At 39.4% G+C, this 20,807-nt stretch overlaps 2 protein-coding genes across 2 annotated transcripts; one reads left to right on the plus strand and one right to left on the minus strand.

Moving 5' to 3' along the window:
* Nucleotides 1-2,442: 2,442 nt before the first annotated feature.
* prdx6 (peroxiredoxin 6) lies at nt 2,443-9,063 on the minus strand. Its single transcript, XM_042484207.2, has 5 exons — nt 8,869-9,063; nt 6,377-6,533; nt 4,754-4,897; nt 4,047-4,193; nt 2,443-2,771 (listed from the first exon to the last, which is right to left on the minus strand). The coding sequence occupies exons 1-5, from the start codon at nt 8,958-8,960 to the stop codon at nt 2,646-2,648; spliced, it is 666 nt and encodes a 221-aa protein (XP_042340141.1). The 5' UTR covers nt 8,961-9,063; the 3' UTR covers nt 2,443-2,645.
* A 1,235-nt stretch (nt 9,064-10,298) lies between these two features.
* Nucleotides 10,299-20,796, plus strand: plpp6 (phospholipid phosphatase 6). Its single transcript, XM_088077937.1, has 2 exons — nt 10,299-10,938; nt 14,436-20,796. The coding sequence occupies exons 1-2, from the start codon at nt 10,452-10,454 to the stop codon at nt 14,801-14,803; spliced, it is 855 nt and encodes a 284-aa protein (XP_087934063.1). The 5' UTR covers nt 10,299-10,451; the 3' UTR covers nt 14,804-20,796.
* The last annotated feature ends 11 nt before the right edge of the window (nt 20,797-20,807 follow it).

Here is a 20,807-nt window from a genome sequence, read left to right on the forward strand (position 1 = left end):
AAAATAACCTATAAAGACAAAAAATAACCTCAATGAGATGCAAAATTACCTTAATAAGACACAAAATAACCCCAAAGAGACCCAAAAAACTACAAAAAGACATAAAACAACCACGAAGAGACACAAAACAACCACTAGGAGACACAAAATGGCCACAAAATGATACATAACCACACAGCAACACAAAATAACTAAAAAAAGACACAAAATTACCTCAAAGAGATGCGAACAACTTACAAAGAAACAAAAATGACATAAAGACACAAAATTTAAAGTTACCAAACACCCCAAAAAAACCACAAGAAGGGTCAAAATGACAACAATGAGATGCATCAACTTAGACACAAAACCACAACAAAGTCTTATTCCTGTGTAGGAGAGCTGGTTATAGCCTGCACTGCTTATGCGATTAATCCTAATGTCCTATTCAAGAAAGCAGATAAAGGTACTTTACAAATTTTGCCTCCATATTTCAGACTTTTCTCTGATCAGTTTTACCTCTTTGGGCCTCCATTAGTAAATAACGTTAGCCCAAATGACAATTTTAGAAGAGAAATGTAAATGCTGAATCTTTATCAGGACAGCCATTAGGAATTACGGGCAAAATGTTCCACATTTTTCCCCCCATCCACATGCAGCACCACCACTGGTACGCAGACTTTTGCATGGCCCCTCTGGCTCAGGGTCATCTGTGCCCTTTGACCCTCCCCTGACAGCAGGCCTGATCTTAATCTGCAAAGTAACCAGTAACTACAGCTCTCACATAAATATGGCAGAGTAAAGCCAAACATTTCTCTGGAATTAAATGGAGTAAAACAATGTACCATAAAATGGATATACTCAAGGTACAAGTACCTTAAAACTGTACTTGGTTTCTGCATTTGAGTAAATGCAATTGTTCAGTTACGTCCACCGTATCCTCTCTGGCTGTGCCACTGGTAGCCCTCATCCTGAGAATGGCATTCAAAAAGCCTGGACATAAAGCACAGAACAAACAGAACAATCAATTTAAAAGACTAATCCATGGTACATTAAGACATTCAGAAAGTTGGGGCGTTAGCCTGTAAAGCTGAGTTGGCGAAATGATTAAAAATGCAGAGTAAAAAGGAGAGAACAGTTTGTAAACCTCACGGTGTACTTTGAGAAACATTGCTTTAAGTAGATAATGTGGTCAATCCTCCTTTTAATTAATGGAAATGTAAATAAAGTAGTGATTTCACTACATGTGGTACCACTCCCCATCTCTGCAAATGTTTAGAGCAGATTGGTGCTTTCATGCTAATTGCTGTCATGGGAGACCATCAGGTCAATCTTGTGTATACACTGTCACCTATTGATATAAAACAGTACTGCAGCAAGAGCAGGGGGTTGTATTTCAAGTCTAGGTTGTAGAGGGACATCTAGCGGTACAATAAGTCATAGCGGAGAAACGGTTAAAGGGATAATTCAGATTTTCTGAAGTTGGGCTGTATGGGGCAATTATCTATGGTCAGTAAATTGCATACAGCAGGCTGGAGTCTGACATGGAAGTGAAGTAGTGTGCTGCTGGGGACGGGTCAGTGACAAAACATATGTTAGCCACCTAAAATAAATCCCACCTAAAAAAAAACTGTATAATGTCATGTGCACTCTACATTTAGAATATTTTCACTGCTTTACTCTAATGTGATTTCCGATGGGAAAATGAAGCTGTCATATTTTTTAACACCAGACTCCATTTAGAAAAACAGTGATTTAACATTGTGGAGCACAAGAGTTGCAGGTCTACAGTTGCCTCAATCAGTTAGTTTGTTTGCGTTATTGTGTGACATGGGCATTTAAAAGAGGTTAGTTTAGATTCCCAAAAGTCATACAATCACCCAAACTAACTAACTGATTGAAGCAGAAGTAGACCAGCGTCTCTTGTGTGCAGCGAGACAAAATGACTGTTTTTCCTCAATGGGGTCTGGTGGCTTTGACAAGAGCAAAGATGGGGAACTGAGGCTGTAGAAACAGGCTGTCTGACAGAAAGTCTGAACTACATACAAACAAAACAGCATGGGCTGCACCAAATCACACAAGTAAATTACACACAGTCCGGATTTCACATACAAAATATTGCACATAAATTGCACACAGCACGTTTCACAGACCACACTGTTCAAACATCATCAGCAGATTGCAAAATCCCTGCAGCCTTAAGCAGCATTGTTTTAACATTTGATAGAGAGGTAGGAACAAATGAGTTTTTAAAAGGCAACAACTCGTATTCTGCGTGGAGGATATGTGATTATTCTCTTACTTACGTGTCAGACTCGAGCCTGCTTCTCCAAACTGGTGATGTGCCCACTGACATCTGCTCTAAGTTATATAGTCAAGGACCCCATGCAGCCCCTCTTTAAAAAAACCTGAACTAGCCCTTAAAACTAATAAGTGTGTAAAGATGCAAAGATACAGAAAACATGTGTGAAAAGTGTGTTTATTGAAAGGAAACAAGGCACTGTACATTGACACTATACATACTCCTGGTTTACTGCATGACACAAGTCACCAAACCAGGTAAGTGCAGCTATGTTTTGGTCGGCTCTAAATGTGAATTATCATCCACGGATTTAGGTTTCTCAAAGAGCAGCAAACTAGAGAAAGATGCGGTCTGAAGTGTATCTTCAGGGCTGGGTGAAGCGCAAGTATGTTTTCTTTGAAGGCACCTCTTGAGTGGTCACACCGTTGGGGAAGAGCTCAGCAGCTTCAGCGTCAGAGAGCGAAGGAATGACCATGGCTTTGTCACCAGCCTGAAAGAGACAACAAGGATGTGTGTTTTAGGAGCAGTTTGAGTTAGGACTTAAAGGAAGCATGAACTGTCATGATAAGTACGCAGCAGCTTCATATGGCTCTTCTGTCATGTGGCGTTTGGTCAGTTTCTTCAGTGTTCCCACTAAAATGAGGTTGCATACCTAAATTATTTTTTTGGAAAGAATGTATGTGAATGCACTTGCAACTTTACACAAAATTGTTAAATGAATTTCATGTAATAAAGACAGATTTTTATTCTGTATCTGGCTCGTGACATTGTCTTGAAGGGACAATTCACCCCAAAATTAAATATGCATATTTTTCTCTAACCTATAGTGCTATTTATCAGTTAGTGTTGGTGTGAGAGTCCAAGTTTTGGAGATATTGGCTGGAGGGACAACACTCCAGTTCACTCACCAATGCGATGGAGTTAAATGGCACATTATATCACCACATAGAAGGAAGCGTGGCTCATGTTTTTGACAGTGCAAAATATAAAAATTATTGGCGTCTTCCTCAGCTGAATGGTAACGTTGGCTAGCTCGATGATGCTAGGTGAGCTCGCAGTAGGAATTGCAAATTTCGCCATTGTAAGATTATCTTTTCTTATCTTAGATGCAAGTTTCCTTTTGCAGAGTGATATCATTGGCAGGTGACAGAAAAAGAAAATAGCTCCTACATGAAACTAAAAAAACAAGATCTGTGGATTATCCTGAGTAGCCCAGTTGTGATTTCTGGAAACATACAATGCTGTTGAGTTTTCAAATGTGTTTTTTGGTGCTTTGAGCTCCACAATGTGAGTGCCATATAATTATAATTATATTGGAGAGAAGGCAGACATCTCTACGGCCGATATCTCCAGAACTCTGCAACTCACACCAAACAACTGATATATGATACTACAGATAAGAGTGAACTGTCCTTTTATTGTCTCTAAAACTGTTTTAAACTGTTTTTCAGACCAGTTTGTGGAGAAAAGCTAGATGCTTGTTTGGATGAAGTTTGGACTGACTGTTCGGTTTATATTTGAACACAACCAAATTATTGGGTGTAGTAAGTGTTTAGGAGACAAAAGGCAGGAGTAACAGCAGAAACTTAAAGGAACAGAACACATTTTGGTAAAAAATGCTTCTTTGCTTTTTTGCAAAGCATTAGATGAGAGGACTGATACCCGTCTCATATCTGTACGTTAATATAAATCTGGAGTCAGGAGACGGTTACTGTCGGTTAGCTGGGCTGCTCCAGGTCAAGAAACACTCTGTTTAACCGTTTACCTTCCAGTCGACAGGTGTGGCGACCTTCTTCTGTGCCGTGAGCTGCAGAGAGTCGATAACTCTGAGCAGCTCGTCAAAGTTCCTCCCTGTGGTGGCGGGGTAGAGGATGGACAGCTTCAGCTTCTTGTCTGGGCCAATCACAAAGACCTAAAGTGGGTTAAGATGTTAAAGGTTCAGCATAACACAATGTACGGTACACACTTCTTTGTTGCATATCTCCCCCAAAAAAAACACATTTACATGTAAAGAGAAGGTTTCACTTGCCATATAAATATGTATTTGTTTGTTTTTTAATATGTCATTGAACCCATTTTCAAGAAATGGGTTAAGTGAAAATATTTACACTACTGTGTGCCACATTTCTTTAATATTCTGCAAACATAAGGCTCTGAGAGACAGCGTTTATTTAGATGCAGACACTGTGTGCATTGCATACGCGACACACAGCCCATAAAAAGCCTGTGATTAGCTCTGAGCCCAATGATATGGTTTTCAGCTGCAACAAAATTTGAGGAAAAAGACTAAAAAAAACTCTCATAGACATAAAGTCGGGGTAGGACAGGATTCTCTGCAAAAGACAAATTTCACTGGCATTTGGCATCTGTTAATTCTGTTTCATGATGCAGTCTTCAACTTTGTCTTTGTTGTGATGTACTACAAAATAAGTGCAGCACCAAGTGTAAAAAAAAGAGCAGCATGTTTCTTACACAGCGAGCGGTGAGGGGCATATTATCCTTGTCTCTCTCATCGGGGTCTAGCATGCCCAGCTGGATGGACAGCGCTCTCTTGTCATCAGCGATGATGGGGTAAGGCAGAGGAGTTTCAGGCGCACCGCTGACTGCCATCACGTCCTATAAAGAGCGAGGAGACACATTCATCTTTGACACCTTTGATAGCGTGTGTAAATCATCACTCTGTGACTCTCACCATCCCGACGCCACCTCCATCATTTCACAGGTTTAAAAGCAGCAGAAAGCTTTAAATGCTCAGACAGGAGTGATTGTAAAACCAACATTGTGGTCTCAAAAAAATGTTAACATAAAATATGTAAGGGGAAAAAAAAGAAAAAAAGCATGTTTTTACTTTTTTGGTAGAGGAACTGTGGATGATGAAATCAAAACCACAGTTCGTCTAACTTGACACTTGCCCAGTTAACACTCCCATTTGGACCAATCACTGGCCTTTCTAAGGAAGTGTGTTGTAATGTCGTAGTTCACTAAACCAAAGGCAGAATGCACAATTGCAATGTTGTTTAGAGTACAAGGCGAGCCAAAGCAAATCAGATTAATGAAGTTAGAAATCAAATTATACATGTATTTAATTTATAGAAACGGAGTTAAAATAAATAGCATTGAATTAAAAATATATATATAATTAATTCAATTCAATTTAAATACAAAACACATAACAATATTGATATTATTATTCATAAAAAATTATTAGAATACACTGAATAATAAATCAATATAAAATATAGTTATATTAAACATAAATTCATTTATATAAAAAAATGAATTAAATTAGCTTATAATAGAAATTATTTCTTATACAACTTAATTTAATTTCATGCAATTTAAAAACAAACATTTAATAAAAAATCTGGTTATTTAAACAAAATCTATTCCAAATGTATAAATACTTGAAATATGTTGTGAAATTAAAAGTTAATTTAATTATAAATAACGTTCAAAAAAATAATAATACCATTTTTAAAAAAAGTCAGTGTTTATTTAATGTACAGTTAATGATCTGTTAAAGAAATGTGGTTCTGGAGATAGTTTGCGGAATCATTTTCACAGACAGCAGAAATATTTCAAGTTCATCACCACTGCAAATTTTTCATGTGTCTATCTAGTGGAGAGTTGTGAAAACTGTCATCTCCCTGTGACTGGATTGTATCAATTAGATTTTTTTAAGTTTAAAAAGTTCATTACATGCAGGACATGAACTCCAGACTGCCTCCGCTAGGAGTTACTTTAAGCACTAGGAAAATTAATTAATATGGTCCCTGGTCATTGAAAGAAAAAGACACTGAATGGTTTTGATTTTAATGAATAAATGGAGGATTTTTAATTCAGATTACAGGACAATAAGCAGTAACTTATTACACTACTGTCAAGGTTTCTGGATAATAAACAACAGGAAAGCTTAAAATGTCACTGTTATGCAATGAAAGTATGTGACCGTTACCCCCGTTAAGTGTCACTCCACCCACAGTTGCCTGACCTGTAGTCAAAGTTATCCTTTCATCTGTTTCACTCTGCAGTTAAAGGTAGAGGTACACAGTATATGTGTGTGTGTGTGTGTGTGTGTCCATGTGCATCCCTAACCTTGCTCCAGTTGCAGTGATCCTCAACACTGTCAATGGACAGGGCAATCATCTTCACACCTCGTTTCTCGAACTCACTGCTGAGCTTGGCAGCACGGGCGAGCTCAGTGGTGCAGACTGGAGTGAAGTCTTTTGGATGGGAGAACAGAATACCCCATCTACGCAGGAAAACAGACATTAAGCTGTGAGGAGTTTGCACTGCACCTCATTTTCTGGCGAATAAACCTCAATGTGAAAAAGCAAATAAGGCCAATGTCATCAAACACTTACATACTCCTATTTAAGACCTTAAAAAAGCTCTGCGTTTATGAACTGTCCATGTTAAATCTTTGCAGGCAGAAGTTCGAGTAACCGCAATAAAAGAAACAGGCTATGGGTCAAACCTGTATGGAGTTAAAATAATATTTGCTTTCATGTATCTAAGTATTTATTGCACATTACATAACATAGTTTCTGTATTCATGTCTGTTGTGGTTGTGCATTTATCCACACATGTTTCCCACTGGGGACAAGAGTAAGAGCACAAGCAGAGAACATTTAGTCTCAGTAGAGGAAATTCCAGCCACAGATTGAAGCAACAGGTGTCTGTGAATCTGGCAGACTCCAAACATTAAATCCAGCTGCGTACTGAAAATGTAGCTACGATGAGGAGGGTGAAGGGTGAGAAAAATTTGAGTTTTCCTGCAAAAACAAGTCCCTGATCAAGTGTGCAAAACAGGAAATCTTTGGTCTTGTTAAAGGATAATTCACCATGAATCACATGGGTTTTCTGCCTCACATGATTTATGTGTATCTCCTTTTTAATGTGTTGTAATGTGCTATCACATGAGGTCAAGGCAACAGAAAAGCACTGCTCCTCACAGGCATTGTGATCACCTGATTCTAGGCTGACCAGAAGCCCTGATTAGACTGGGTCAATCCCATTTTGTTCAGAACAGAACAAACCCTGGACACTGACACCGTTGATAATGTGTGCAAAATCTGGTGCTGATTATAACATTTGCGAGAAGTAAAAAGAAAAAGTATGAACACCAACTATTTTCTTCAAATTTGTCTGTAAAAAGTAGATGTTTGCTCTGCTGGGAATGCAAGGTTGCAATTTTCATTTGGCTACCACTGCCAGAAAACAAACTCAACCAACCATTGCTGAAAAACACAATAGACCCTGAAACTAGGACACATTTTCAACAGATGGTGGCCTCCCAGTACAACATCTATTCCCACTAGGGTAAGAGGAAACTTATTGTGCAGTTATTAAAAGCGGGCACATCCTTATTAAGTATGTAATTTCAACTGGTTATGCCAGTTTGGAAACTAGGGCCTTTTAAAAAACTGTCGCAACACCCTATCTGCTGCTCCATTGTCTGCTCAACCATCAGGATAAGGAAACAACTCCTAAAATATTATCGTAAAATCAAAAGAGAAAAGAAGGTGCACTGCAGTAATGAGTGACATCCACTAAATGTGCTTGGTTTTGCAACTGACAGGCTCAGGTGATTATTAGAAGTGTCTGACAGTATGATTATTATTTTCTTTTTTGGAGGAGGAGTGAGACCCTTTTATTTAACCAGTAAAAACCCTGAAGTTACCATAGCCAAACCCACCAGACTCCATTTAAATAAACAGAAATTTTACTGGGTACAAAGCCAATGTACTTTCCCCTCAAACTGGGTGAGATTTTATTTCAATAAAATCAAAGTTTGTGATTGCAGCTGCGATCAATACTGAAGTTTTTTTTTTTTTTCTTGTTTTTTTTTATCCTTTGGTCACTTTAACATGAAAACACTGGAAAATAAGGTCCAGGTTTTAAAAAAAATGAAATTATCCTTTAACTTGTTTGAGCATTACACAAACTGCTAATGTCAAACCCAGGCTGCATGTGTGTTTGGTTGTAATTTATGCAAAGATATTTATTTCTCTTTGCCGAGGTTCAAAGAGCTGCATACAAGAGGGAATGCCAGAACTGAGGCACAGGTCCAAGTTCACACAAAACCACACAATACAGGCCTTGTCCCGACTGTGCTCACAGTTCACTAATGAACAGGCCAGAGAAAATGACTAAAAAATACACAGAAGTCTTACTGCTATTGATCTCTTTTTAGTCTGCAGCTGTAGGACAAGTTTGTGTTGATCTTATTTATTCAAAAACGCAGAAATAATGTGTTTTTATCACATTTGTTATCATTGTCAAATCCAACACAGTCATGCTTGTGTAACCCATCTGTCTTAGTCAGCAGCTGTCGCATGACAGCCATAGTGGGATCATGGACTCGTGTTTCAGATCTCTGTATAAAATCACGCGTCTTAGCTTTTGAACTGAGAATAAATCTGTTCTCAGATCTGTGTTCAAGCTTCTCAGTCTGAGCCTGCAAACAACCAGCTTCCCCGTTACTCAATCGATGCTGCGCTGGCTGCTGCGAACATAAGTCCAAACTCGCAATAAAACACGTTAGTTAAAAATGTGGCGTCTGTACGGGGAGCGTGCGCACTCACGAGCTGCCCAGGAAATCGTGGAACTTGATCCTGCCGATTGTTGTGTCGGCCTCGAAGTTTGGGAACTCGTCTCCCAGCAGAAGTCCTGGCATGGTGGGCTCTTCTCTGCAGCTCAGACACGAGAGAAACGATGCGGGTCGACCTGCCTGGCTGTCCTGGCCTGTGGTGATCAGGTCTTCATGAATGGACCCGGATAAGGGCGGGGTTAACTTCTGATACGTAGCTCCATGCGGCCAACCAGAGAAGAGTAACTCAAGTTTTTTTCCCCCCACAACTTTATTATAACAACAGCAGTAACTTATTATTATTATTATTATTATTATTATTATTATTATTATTACAACACATATTACATTCATTCATTTGTTTTTTCATGTAAAAATCAAAAAATATACATTTACAAAATTATTATAAAAATAATAGTATTAAAGTATTAAAACTCATTATAGACAGCCTAAATGTGCAACAACGAATGCGCTATTTACCTCTACTTAATTAAAGTTTGCTCAAATCCACAGCTAAAGACGATTACTGCACTGTGCATTACTACTATACTGCATAAAATATTTTTTGTTATTGTTGTTTTTAAGAATGATACGCTTAACTTTGACTTCTGTGTAGCAGCATGATGGGCTTTACCGTGTCCTGCCTGTATTACATGCCGGGTGATTGACTGATCGATCATCTTCTTCGACCAATGACAGGCTATCAGCTCTGGGCATTTTACGCACACATACACCCATGGTAGAGACCCCTTATTTGCGTTAAAAGCTGGCATACACTCTTTAACTCATTTATAGGAGCCTCTTGGACTGCCACAGTGCGTAACAATCTTCCCGCATCATGCTCCCCCAACATATGTTCACTGTGTGAAATGTGTGCTTATGCGCCCTCCGTGCGCTTTTACGCGCGGCATGTGGTGTCCTCCTTTACTCACACCATCGTTGGCTGTTTTTGCACTTCATCACCTGGAGCTAGATGAACAATGCAAGAAAAAATAAAGCATGCATTCGCCGTTTTCTGCTCATAAACTGGTATCTGTAGAAGGAAGAATGTGGGGTGATATGGGGCGCAAATTGTAAACATCATTAAAAAAGAGGTGTTTTTTCCACTTTTTAATCACAGGATGGGTTGTCAAATAGTGCACAACTCACCACATTTCAGATCAGATTGTGCGGTGCTTTGCTTGCCTTTGGGACGTTTTAGAGGTGCGTAATTTTCTTTCCAGGGAGGCACAATTTAGGGATTATTTTGGTACTTAAATCAGAAATAAGAATTATTTCAATTATTTATTGTACTTTAATTTATATCTAATTTAGGGGTCATTTAATGCATAGCATAAATCAGAGGAAGCCGATCACGTGCACGTTTCTAAAACAAAAAAACACCATTTCCCAGACAGCTTTGCGGTTAGAGCAACAAAGATGGCGATGCAGCTCGGTGTTTCAGGACGTGATAAGAATTGTGAAACGTACAACAGATGAATTAAAGGAGCGACAACAGGCACGGCACTGCAGACAATTTACCACTGCGGGTCAACTACATCACACTGAACTGTCCACGTTGGGGGTTAATCGGATATAATGCCTTCTCCCAAAGCTAAAAACCCCGTTCGCAGCGGAGGAAGCCCAGTGCTCGGCAGCTCCAACGGCCGCTATGAGTTCATGTCGCTGACTAAGCCGCTGAACCGGTCTTCTCCGCCGCATCTCCTCCAGCGGCAGGGCTCCGACCCGACCACCGCCCGCCTCCGAGCCTCGGAGAGCCCCACTCGGCGCCGGGGCTCTAGCTCCTCCACGGGAAGCGGACAGGGGCTGCCAGAGGAGGACGGTATACGGCTCAACCCTTCCTTCATCCGCGTTGCGCTCAGCTCCCTTCTCGCCATCGACCTGTGGATGTCCAAGCGGCTGGGGGTGTGCGCCTGCGAGGACTCGTCCTGGGGGAGTGTGCGTCCGTTAATGAAACTGATAGAGATATCGGGACATGGCATCCCCTGGCTGGCTGGGACCGCCTACTGTCTGTACAAGAGTGACAGCGCTGCAGGACAAGAAGTCATGCTCAACCTCCTCATGGGTAAACACTCTGCTGTTTCTGTTACTCCATATGTTTTCACTGTGCGTGTTCCTCCAGGAGAGAATTAACGCACAGAAATCCTTGCTTATGCAGACAGGTCTCTTGGCACCACTGACTGAGCCTGGCTGAGGTGCAGTATTTGTGTCACTGACGTCTTCCCTCCCATGCGCACCTCCTCTGTCAGAACTCACAGGTGGTCCCACCCCTCATGACTATTTATGTTCATTCTGTGACCCATTTTGCCTTTCCTTCACCAGAACTGCATACTCTCACATGCAGAAGACACCTGTTGTTCAAGCGTTAATCCACCTGTGTTTGCAGCCACTGCACTGTCTAATCTGATAAATTGAGCTCACCTAAAATAATCTTGGAAACCAATAGCCTTGAAAAAGTAAAGCAAAACAAATTATATCTAATCTATATCTAATTGTTAAGTTTGTTAAGTTTGCTCAAAATGTAGCTATATATACAAAATATGTCGGGATCGAGATTTATTTTTTTGTTGTTGCCTCGACCAGAATAATTTAAAATTGTGCCTGCAGATTACAAGTAGGGGTCGACATATTATCAGCATAGACGATTATCAGAGCCGATATTTGCCATTTTGCATTATTTGTCTGTGTTTAATTGTAATGATCATCGATAAAATTAATTAATTAAAAAGCGTGCATATTGCCCACCCACACCCTCCCATCCAGCTTTACACAAATAACCAAAATAGGGGGAACATTTTTTTTTAAGTAAAAATAAATATATACAGAGAGATAGAAATAACTCGTCTTGGCTTATGCACATGCAGTACATAAATAAACCAATTCATATATGACAGTTACATATTAATCAAAAGGCAAGGTTTCAAAATAACTAAGGAAAGGCAACCAGGTTTTGATGATTTTAGGCCTTACTCAGATCCCCTTCGTAAACCTGGGTGTATATTTTATTTTAAGCTGTTACAGTTTGAGCAGGAGCACTCAAAGTTTTGATGGTTGAGTGCCAATTTAGGGAGCCAGCATATGACTGAGAGGCACACAGAAGAACTGCAGTTTCAAGTTGTCCATCCAAATCTCTAACTTTAGCAAACAGCACTAGCGTTAAAAAACAGGGGTTAAAGTAGAGGGTTTGTCCAGTGTGAAGTGTTTGCAGAATTGTGTCCAGATCTTGATTGATTTGGTGATAACTGGGTTTTGGGAAATGCTGTGAAGTAATTAAATAAGTGAGGGAGAGTCCTGATGACAGTACCAGTTCCAGTTGGGTCCACGAGGGACATATCTCAGGTCTGTCCTCCACTAATACTGGATAAGGCTGGGTAGTGCCATGCCACCTGACTTTTTGGGGAGTTGAAAATGTCTTTCTTAATGCGTGGGGGTTTATTAGCCAGTGGAAATGATGACATCAGTCAGTGGGTCAGAGACGATGGCCCACAAGTCATTCATTTACATAAAAAAGCTGCACAGCCACTGGCTTCAGCTTTCAGCAAATGTGAGAATTTTCCTTCTTTTCTCAGTGGTGTGTCGATTTTAGGATGCAACCTTGGGCTCGAGCAAATAGCGCTGTATATTTTTCACCATTTTCTGACTTTTTATACTTTGTAGTAGTTAGTGCTGGACATGTTTACGTATTGTCAGATGTCAGAGAACTGAAATAAAACAAAAGCTGCATTTTAAGAGTGGTCTGAAAGTGCAATATGAGCTTTTCTGGGGGAATCTCTCCTCACTGTCTGTTTTTAGGAGATACAGTTGCAGCAGGGCAGAACGGTCCAAGGGTCGACTGAAGGTTAATATAATAATAATAATAATAATAATAATAATAATAATAATAATTTAAAAATGTCCCACCTCATCATAATGAAAGAGGAAGTCATTGTTTCTTGATGATGTTGTTGTGGACTATATACTGTCCTCAAATCAAAACGTCAGCATCTAAAGGACACAGCAGGCTCAACAGTTAAATGTCTGAGCTATCTTGTTATAAAGCACAGCTTTCAACAACAGCAGTTAACTGAATATTGAGCAGTTATCAATAATGAATAAAACGTCTCGCTACATATTAATTTTTGCTGAAATTTTCTTTCATTTGACTCCCAGCAGCGATTGGCTCACTGCCACCTGACTGTTGCATTAATATTTAAGCACTGCAGCCCCAGAGCACATAAAGCAACTGCTAAAAAATAAGATCTTTTCATATGCTCAATGCAATGACGCAACATAAAGTCCTCGCTGCCCAAGTGAAGGGCAGCCTTATTAAATTTAGGCTGCAGATCAGAGCTTTGATGAGGCCCAAATCAGGCTACATGAGCTGCATAGTTTCTGCTCTAGCCTGGACCTCTGCAGCAGTTTTGTGTCAGAGCCCACTAAAAAAACGTGAATTTCCTATATATTACAAGCCAGTGTTTCCTGCAGAATTACAATAAAGTTGCGAATGAAGTTTATGCAGTAGCAGATGTTTGGATGGTGTTGGACTCTCACAGATAAATGAATGCGTGGGGAAGCTTAAGTTAACTAAACGTTTTTCAGTGTGGTAAATAGACATTTGTGACACGATCTTGTGAACTCGACTCCATTCAAGCCTAGTGAAATTTTGAGAAATTACAGCGCAGCTCAGGTCAGGCAAAGAAGTAAAGCTCTCATGCAGATGGAAGCTGGCATTGTCCTTAAACACAAATAGTTTTTACAGGGTGGTTCTGATTTGTTCTGATTTTCTTTCACAATGAAAGAAACTATTTCAAATTGTGTGTCAAGACATCTATAGCACTTTTTACATTGCCTGTTCAAGGCGAGAATATTGTGCCACTTCGCCATTCTGTATAAAAGGTACGATTGTGGAATAGAGGGACTTAGTTTTTTCACCTTTGAGCTGGCAGCAGAGTTAGTAACAGCGTATAAACGAGGTCTGTGTAAAAGACGTGGTCGGCAGAACTGAACAGGATGATGGGATGGACGGTGTGACATTTTGATGGCATGTTATGCATGAAACCCACTGCAGGAGATTTAAAAAGCCGCAATTAGCAGCTCATTCAAAGGAGAAGAACTGCAGCTGTGAACGTCAGCAAATCGGGAAGACAGTGAAATTCAGGAGCTCAAGATCAGCCGTTATGTAACAAGAAAAGTAAATTATTGTTTTTGCCATGTTATGCCATCGTTATCATTCTAAAAGCACAGCTGACGCTTCTGTTATATGTCACAACAGGGACAAACACTGTTATGTTAAACGTCATACCCGTCATGACTCTTTTTGTTTCTGCGATGCTGGCACGATATCTAAAAATCACACACTGGAGCAGCATGATGTCACCTTCTTTGGTTCTGTGTAAAAAAAAAAAAAAAAAAGACAGTGTTTCTGTTGTTGGGATGCAAATCTGTACCAATGCTGCAGAAATAACTGCTGTTGTTGAGGTTACAGTTAATCCTGTCTGTATGTCTCTGTCATATCTGTTTTTTCAGTGGCTTTTCTGCAAATGTGACCACAATATAACACATATTTCCCTTTATCCCCTGCAGGTCTGCTGTTGGACCTCGTCCTGGTTGCCATTGTTAAAGCAGTGGTACGTCGGCGTCGGCCAGCACATAACCGCATGGACATGTTTGCCACCTTTTCCGTGGACCGCTACTCCTTCCCTTCAGGCCACGCTACCCGTGCTGCCATGTGTGGGCGTTTCCTGCTGGCACACCTCGTGCTGGCCGCCCCGCTGAGGGTGCTCGTCCTGCTGTGGGCCGGCCTGGTGGGGCTGAGCCGAGTGATGCTGGGCCGGCACAATGTGACAGACGTGATGTTTGGCTTCTGGATGGGTTACTGCCAGTATAACCTTGTAGAGATGTTGTGGCTCTCACCTCAAACGCTGCAAGGGCTGCTGGGACAGTTAGCCTAATATAAAGGATTGACGGAGGAGGAGACAAGGCGGTTAAAGTCTTGATTGTCAGAGCGCCTGCACATCTTTTGTCTTTTAGACTGGTACATAAGAGAAATAGTATTTTGACTAGAGAAGAGAGCTCTATCAAACACAGCTTCGTTCTGCAGTTATCTGACAATTAAAGCTTCAGCGTGTAGCATTTAGGGGCATCTGTTGGCAGAAATTGAATATAATATTCATGATTATGTTTTCATCAGCGGATTATCACCTGAATCATGTTTTAGTCAGCTTTTAATGAGCTCTTTACATCAACATAGGGAACAGGTTCTCTGCTGCAGTAGCCTGGAGGAGACAAACCAAACGCCAGCTCTAGAGACGCCTTTGCACATTTTTGCTTCATCTGAAGGCCACCGTAGATTCCAATACATGTTTGGGAATGGAGGTGAGAGCCGAGTGGTATTCAGGTGGTTGCAATTTTCAACCTCACCACTAGATGACACTAAATTCCACACGCAGCTTTAAATTCAAAGGTCGCTTTAGGTCCTCGTTTTAAGGTTGCAATTACCAGCCAGCTTGCAATGAGAAGTGCAGGTTTTTTAATCAGAGTAGACCAGTAGAAAAAGTTTTTTTCCATTTTCCATCCTTAAGCCCCCTCACTCCTACTGGTCTATAATTCACTGGAAATTATTTAAACTAGTACACTTTTGTTCCTTAGGAAATATTCATTTCAAAGACTGAGATTTCCACTTGAGAATCTGACTCAGATGTACCCTGTAATTTTACACAACAGAGTGCGGGCTAAATAATCAACCAAGCTTTATTAAATAAATGTACACATAAACTGCAATAAGTAGTACAAATTAAATAAAAAGTGCAATATAAAACTAAATGAAAAATCAGTAGGAATGTATCCTGAGCTGTTCTACTGATAAATCTGATGAAATTCATTGTTTAACTGATGTGTCAAAGTGTCAAAAAGCGACTGCTCAAAAACTGCAGTTTATGACCTTATTGCGTTCACAGCTCACACTTCTAAGGCCCCTCCTGTTATCCGTTATAAAATGTTTATTTCCTCTTCACATCTGATAGAATTAAACATTGAATTGTCTCAAGTAGACACACCCAACCCTTCATAAACTTTAATTTCACCAATTTACTTTACTTATGGACTCATATATTCATATCTTCATATTTCTCTGACAGTCAGTGTTTCATTGCCAATCAACTAAAGCATATCACATAACTGCTGACTACAAATCAACTCTGACTGATCACATACATATCCTCAGGTGATACACGTTAACATAAATCACTTGCTAGTTGTAAAATCAGAAATGTAACTTTGCTTTAGTATAATAACACCAAATTACAATTTTTTATCATTTTATCATATCATTTTTTATCATTTTCTCCTTTTCAGGAAAAACTGCATTTATCTGATTTATGGGTTTAAAGACAGATATGTCATCATTTTCCAACATGCATTACATTATTTAAAATCAGAAGAAGTGTTTGGGAATCCTCTTCTCTAGACACTAACAGCTTAAAATGGATAAAAGAAGCTGAAACCTGACATAGTGAACAATACATGTGCCAATAAGAGAATGGAAAGCTACATCCTGAAAGGACAAAGGGTGGTACAATATATCTTTACATCTTCACTGTAAAGTAACAAACCATCTATTCACTCAACATAACCGTCTTATCTGAAATCTGTTGGTAAATTAATCACATATTTGCTGTTTAACTAAAAAAAAAAACTAAGGTAGACTGTAAACTTACAGTACAACGACAGACATTTAAGACACTACATGAGCACATTTGAAGTTTTCGATCTTGCTCTGGTTTCATAACACACACTCTTCCAGATGTCAATGGAACATCTTTTTAAATGTAAGTCAAGATGTGGCTGAGTTTAACCTACAGCCCAAGAGAGAAGAGGGTGTGTAAATATCTGAAATGCGTTCAGTTAAAGTTCAGTCTTGCTCACTGGGTCTTGACTGAGTCCAAGCAGGTTTATGGAAGCACTGAAATTTGTTTTGAAGGTATTATTTTGATTAGCAACTGAATCACAGAATTAACCTAATTTAATCTTTTTTTATTGGTTCTCACTGTTATGTAGGAGATTAAAAATATGTGTTAAAGTGTTTAAGGGGCACTTCAAAGAAATACCTTCAGGTGATGGTTTTCTATCGACTAAAATGATAATTTGTTAGAGTTCTGCACTGTGAAAATGCTACTTGCGATATTTGCATTGTTCTTTTGTTTTCTTTTTCTTCAACCATCAAATCATTCTAGAGAATTTATACACGTCATTTCACATCAGCTCTGCGGCAGCACATAGTTTTCCATTGGCATTGAGTTTGGGTGAGTGAGGACACTTGGAGTGCAGCCAGTGTTTCTGGCGGTTCAAGCTTAACTTGTTGCATGATTATAATGGATAAAGCTATCGTGTTTACTTACAGGAGTCCTGACATGGCACATTCAGTATGAGCTCTACATACTCTTATCTCAATTCTGTGAAAATGTAGGTGAAGGCAAAGAAATTTCTTGTTCTTTTCTGCTTGCTCTAACATTACATCACATGTCACTGTGGGTAGTTTTACCGTGACTTAAACATTTTGTCATGCATTTCAACTATATTTTAAATTTCCCTCTCACTTTTCTCAGTTAAAGATTCATAAAGGCAATAGTCTGTAAAGGGATTTAAGGACAGGTTAATTCATATCCACGCACTGGCTGTAGATTAAATGGCATTAATATTAAACTTGTGACGCCAGCAGTCAAGATGTGACACAGATGAGTGTTTGACGTTAGCGATGCCACGGAGGCTGTTGACCCTTATAAAACCATTGGGGGGCACAGCATGGAAAGTTTTCGGTAACTGTGCTAAAGTGTGAGCGGACACACACCTGTACCAAATCAGAAGAGCAAATATGACTTTTGGAGGGCTAATGATGTGTAATTTAAGCTGGAAAAAAAAATAAAAATTGCTGGCCCCTTTGGCAGATATGATTTGAGGCCAAAATTACTGTCTTTAAGAGGCTGTGGTGCAGTTTTAACCAGTCCATTCTCACTCCCACTCATCAAATACAGCCGTTTTGTCAGTGGACCCAGACATCAGACGCTGATGCACAGAGGCACCCTCTGCAGCTGTATGATTCACACTGCAGCTGTTTCGGATGCAGCTGGCAACAACTGTCGTATAGAAATCAAGGAAGTTTGCATAGGGCGAGTGGGAAGCGAAGTGGATTGGTCAGACAGACTCTGGACTTTCACCCCGAGCCCACTGTTTGTGTCCTGTGTAAAACCAAAAGTTTCAGTTATTTTAATAACAACGTAGTGTGCTAGTATGTGTAGCATGCTATATTAGTGCCATATGTAATGTGACGTTACATTATGTTAGTGGAAAACATATTTACATATTTTAAGCCAAACCATGTTTTTTCTAAACCTAACAAGGGCCTTTTGTTGCATAAACTTAAAGATATAGACCTAAAAACAAACGCATGTTGCAAGTCTATTTAAAAAAAGACTGTATGTATCTAACAAGTAGAACCTGTACATTTCTGTGAAAAGGGGAGTGTTTTGACACACCATCCCTTAACATGTAAAACTGAAGCAGGAGGGTACGTAGTGCTTCATATTTTGATGTGCAGGTCCAGTGACAAAGCAATGGTATTTGACAAGTTGCAGTGAGAATGTGGGGTTTTTTTGGCATCCATTGGTTCCAACCATGTCATGCTAGATTGTCAGGGAAGGGGACAAATAACCCTCCAAATTTAGGCTAAAATTTGGTGAGGGAAAATTGGCGAAGAGATTTTCAAAGGGGTGCCTTGAACTCTCACCTCACGATATCGGAATAAAATCGGGTTCTATGAATACCCACAAGTCTCACCTAAACTTTACACCTAAACTTGTGCCCAGTAAATGTTTTGTTCCTAACAATCAATATACTCCTTCAAATTAAAGCCGTTTATGTGTCTTTTAAATAAAAGCACAACCAGCCCATTTGAAGAACAGAGAATCGCTTAACACATGCAGATACAAAACATTCAAAACAGGATTGTTGTCCAACTAAAAATGTTGACCACTAGTAGTAGTAGTAGTCTATTCTTTAACTGTAATGTTAACATAGTTTTCAACTATTCTATAGTGTACACTACAGCAGTATAAATGATTTTCTGAAATTCAGTAATGGCAGTTTTGGCACCACTGAATTTAGGCAGTCTTTCTTGCTAATTTGGAAAAAAAAAAAAAAACCATGAACTCAAAAGATTAGCCCAAACCATGTCAAAATCCTGTTTTTATTTCCAGATCTTCACTGTAAAGTAACAAACCATCTATTCACTCAACATAACCTTCTTAACCTTCTTTTCTTCTGAAATCTGCTGGTATATTGATCACATATTTGCTGTTTAAATTCGAAGTTTTCAATCTTGCTCTGGTTTCATAACACTCACACTCTTCCAGATGTCAATGGAACATCTTATTGAATGTGGGTCAAGATGTGGCTGACTTTAACCTACAGTCCAAGAGAGAAGAGGGTGTGTTAATATCTGAAATGCGTTCAGTTTAAGTTCAATCTTAATCACTGGCTCTTGACTGAGTCCAAGCAGGTTTATGGAAGAACTGAAAATTTTGTTGAAGGCATTATTTTGTTTAGCAACTCAATCACACAATTAACCTAATTTAGCCTTTTTTTAAATTGGATCTTACAGTTACGTAGGAAATTAAAAACATTTGTTAAAGTGTATAAGGGGCACTTTAAAGAAATACCTTCAGGTGGTGGTTTTCTATTGACTGAAATGAAGATTCTGCACCAAATGCAGAATTTGTATCTGCATGTGTTTCCAGATAATTATCCTAAAATGTAGCTGTTTGGGCACCCTGAGATCAAGTCCTTACCACAGCGGTCTTAATTCGAGTCTGGCCCGGGCCTTTTACTGCGTATCATCCCCTCTGCCTCCCCTTTCCCGTCACTATTTAATTAAAGCAGAAAAAACCTAAAACACAATTTTGTGCTCAAACACAGTTGAGCACAATTTCTCATATTTTTCCATAAAGGCTTGAACTAAATAGATTTAAAGAAAAATAAAGACAGTGCAGTGCATGTACTATTGCACCTGATCCATGCATTCACTACATGCGCACTCGCTGACTCCTCGCTGACTTGTGCTGCTGAGGACACGACCGTTCCGCAAGACTGAATCAGATTATTTGATAAGTTACACAACAGCTTTCTCTGTCACGCTCAATGTAAACACACTTCATGGTACTGCCTGAAACTAGAACAAGTGCACCCTACTTTCTAGGTTTGTTGGACTGTTATAACTTGTCTATCGATTAGGGCTATGATGTGTGGGCATCTGACGTCTGTGGAAATGTGATTGAGCAACTTGTTCCTGGTATGCAAATGCCCCATTGTAGAGTTTCGGTGACCTCTTACATGCTGTGCCCTCTCTTTGCAATAACTGACCAATGATCGAGCGATAAGACGAGGTTGCATCTTCCGTTCTTTTTTATTTCATTAGCCTTCTGTCGCAAATCTAAATATGCTGGACACTGAACTTTGTGACCAAATGATTTTTAAGGTTAACTTTTGTGTTTTACATGTTGATATTGCGGTGATGCAGACACCTGAGAAAAAGATGTTCATCACAATGATTACAGACTAGATTTTGCACATTCCACATGCACCTGTTTACTTCATGACGATAAAGAAGAATGCATTTTTGTTTGCTGATTCAGCTCTCAGAGATTGTCAGCACATCTGTTCAAACATGAAGCCAATATATTTCACTGCACTCAGTTTGCTTGCTATATATAAATTATACTGTGTTTTCTGTATAGAACTTATTCTTAATGTATATACATATACGTGTACGGTCATGTGGTTACACTGTGTTTTGTTCACTGGGTTTGAATGTGCTGCTGAATATTCACTGAGGGCTTGTTCTTGAACGATTTGATTGTAATGATTTTTAAATAAATGGGGAGCAAATCTGAAACTGTCTCATCA

Source organism: Plectropomus leopardus, chromosome 5, assembly GCF_026936395.1.
Source record: "Plectropomus leopardus strain MGB_pleo_1.0 chromosome 5, ASM2693639v1, whole genome shotgun sequence".
Lineage (NCBI taxonomy): Eukaryota > Metazoa > Chordata > Actinopteri > Perciformes > Serranidae > Plectropomus > Plectropomus leopardus.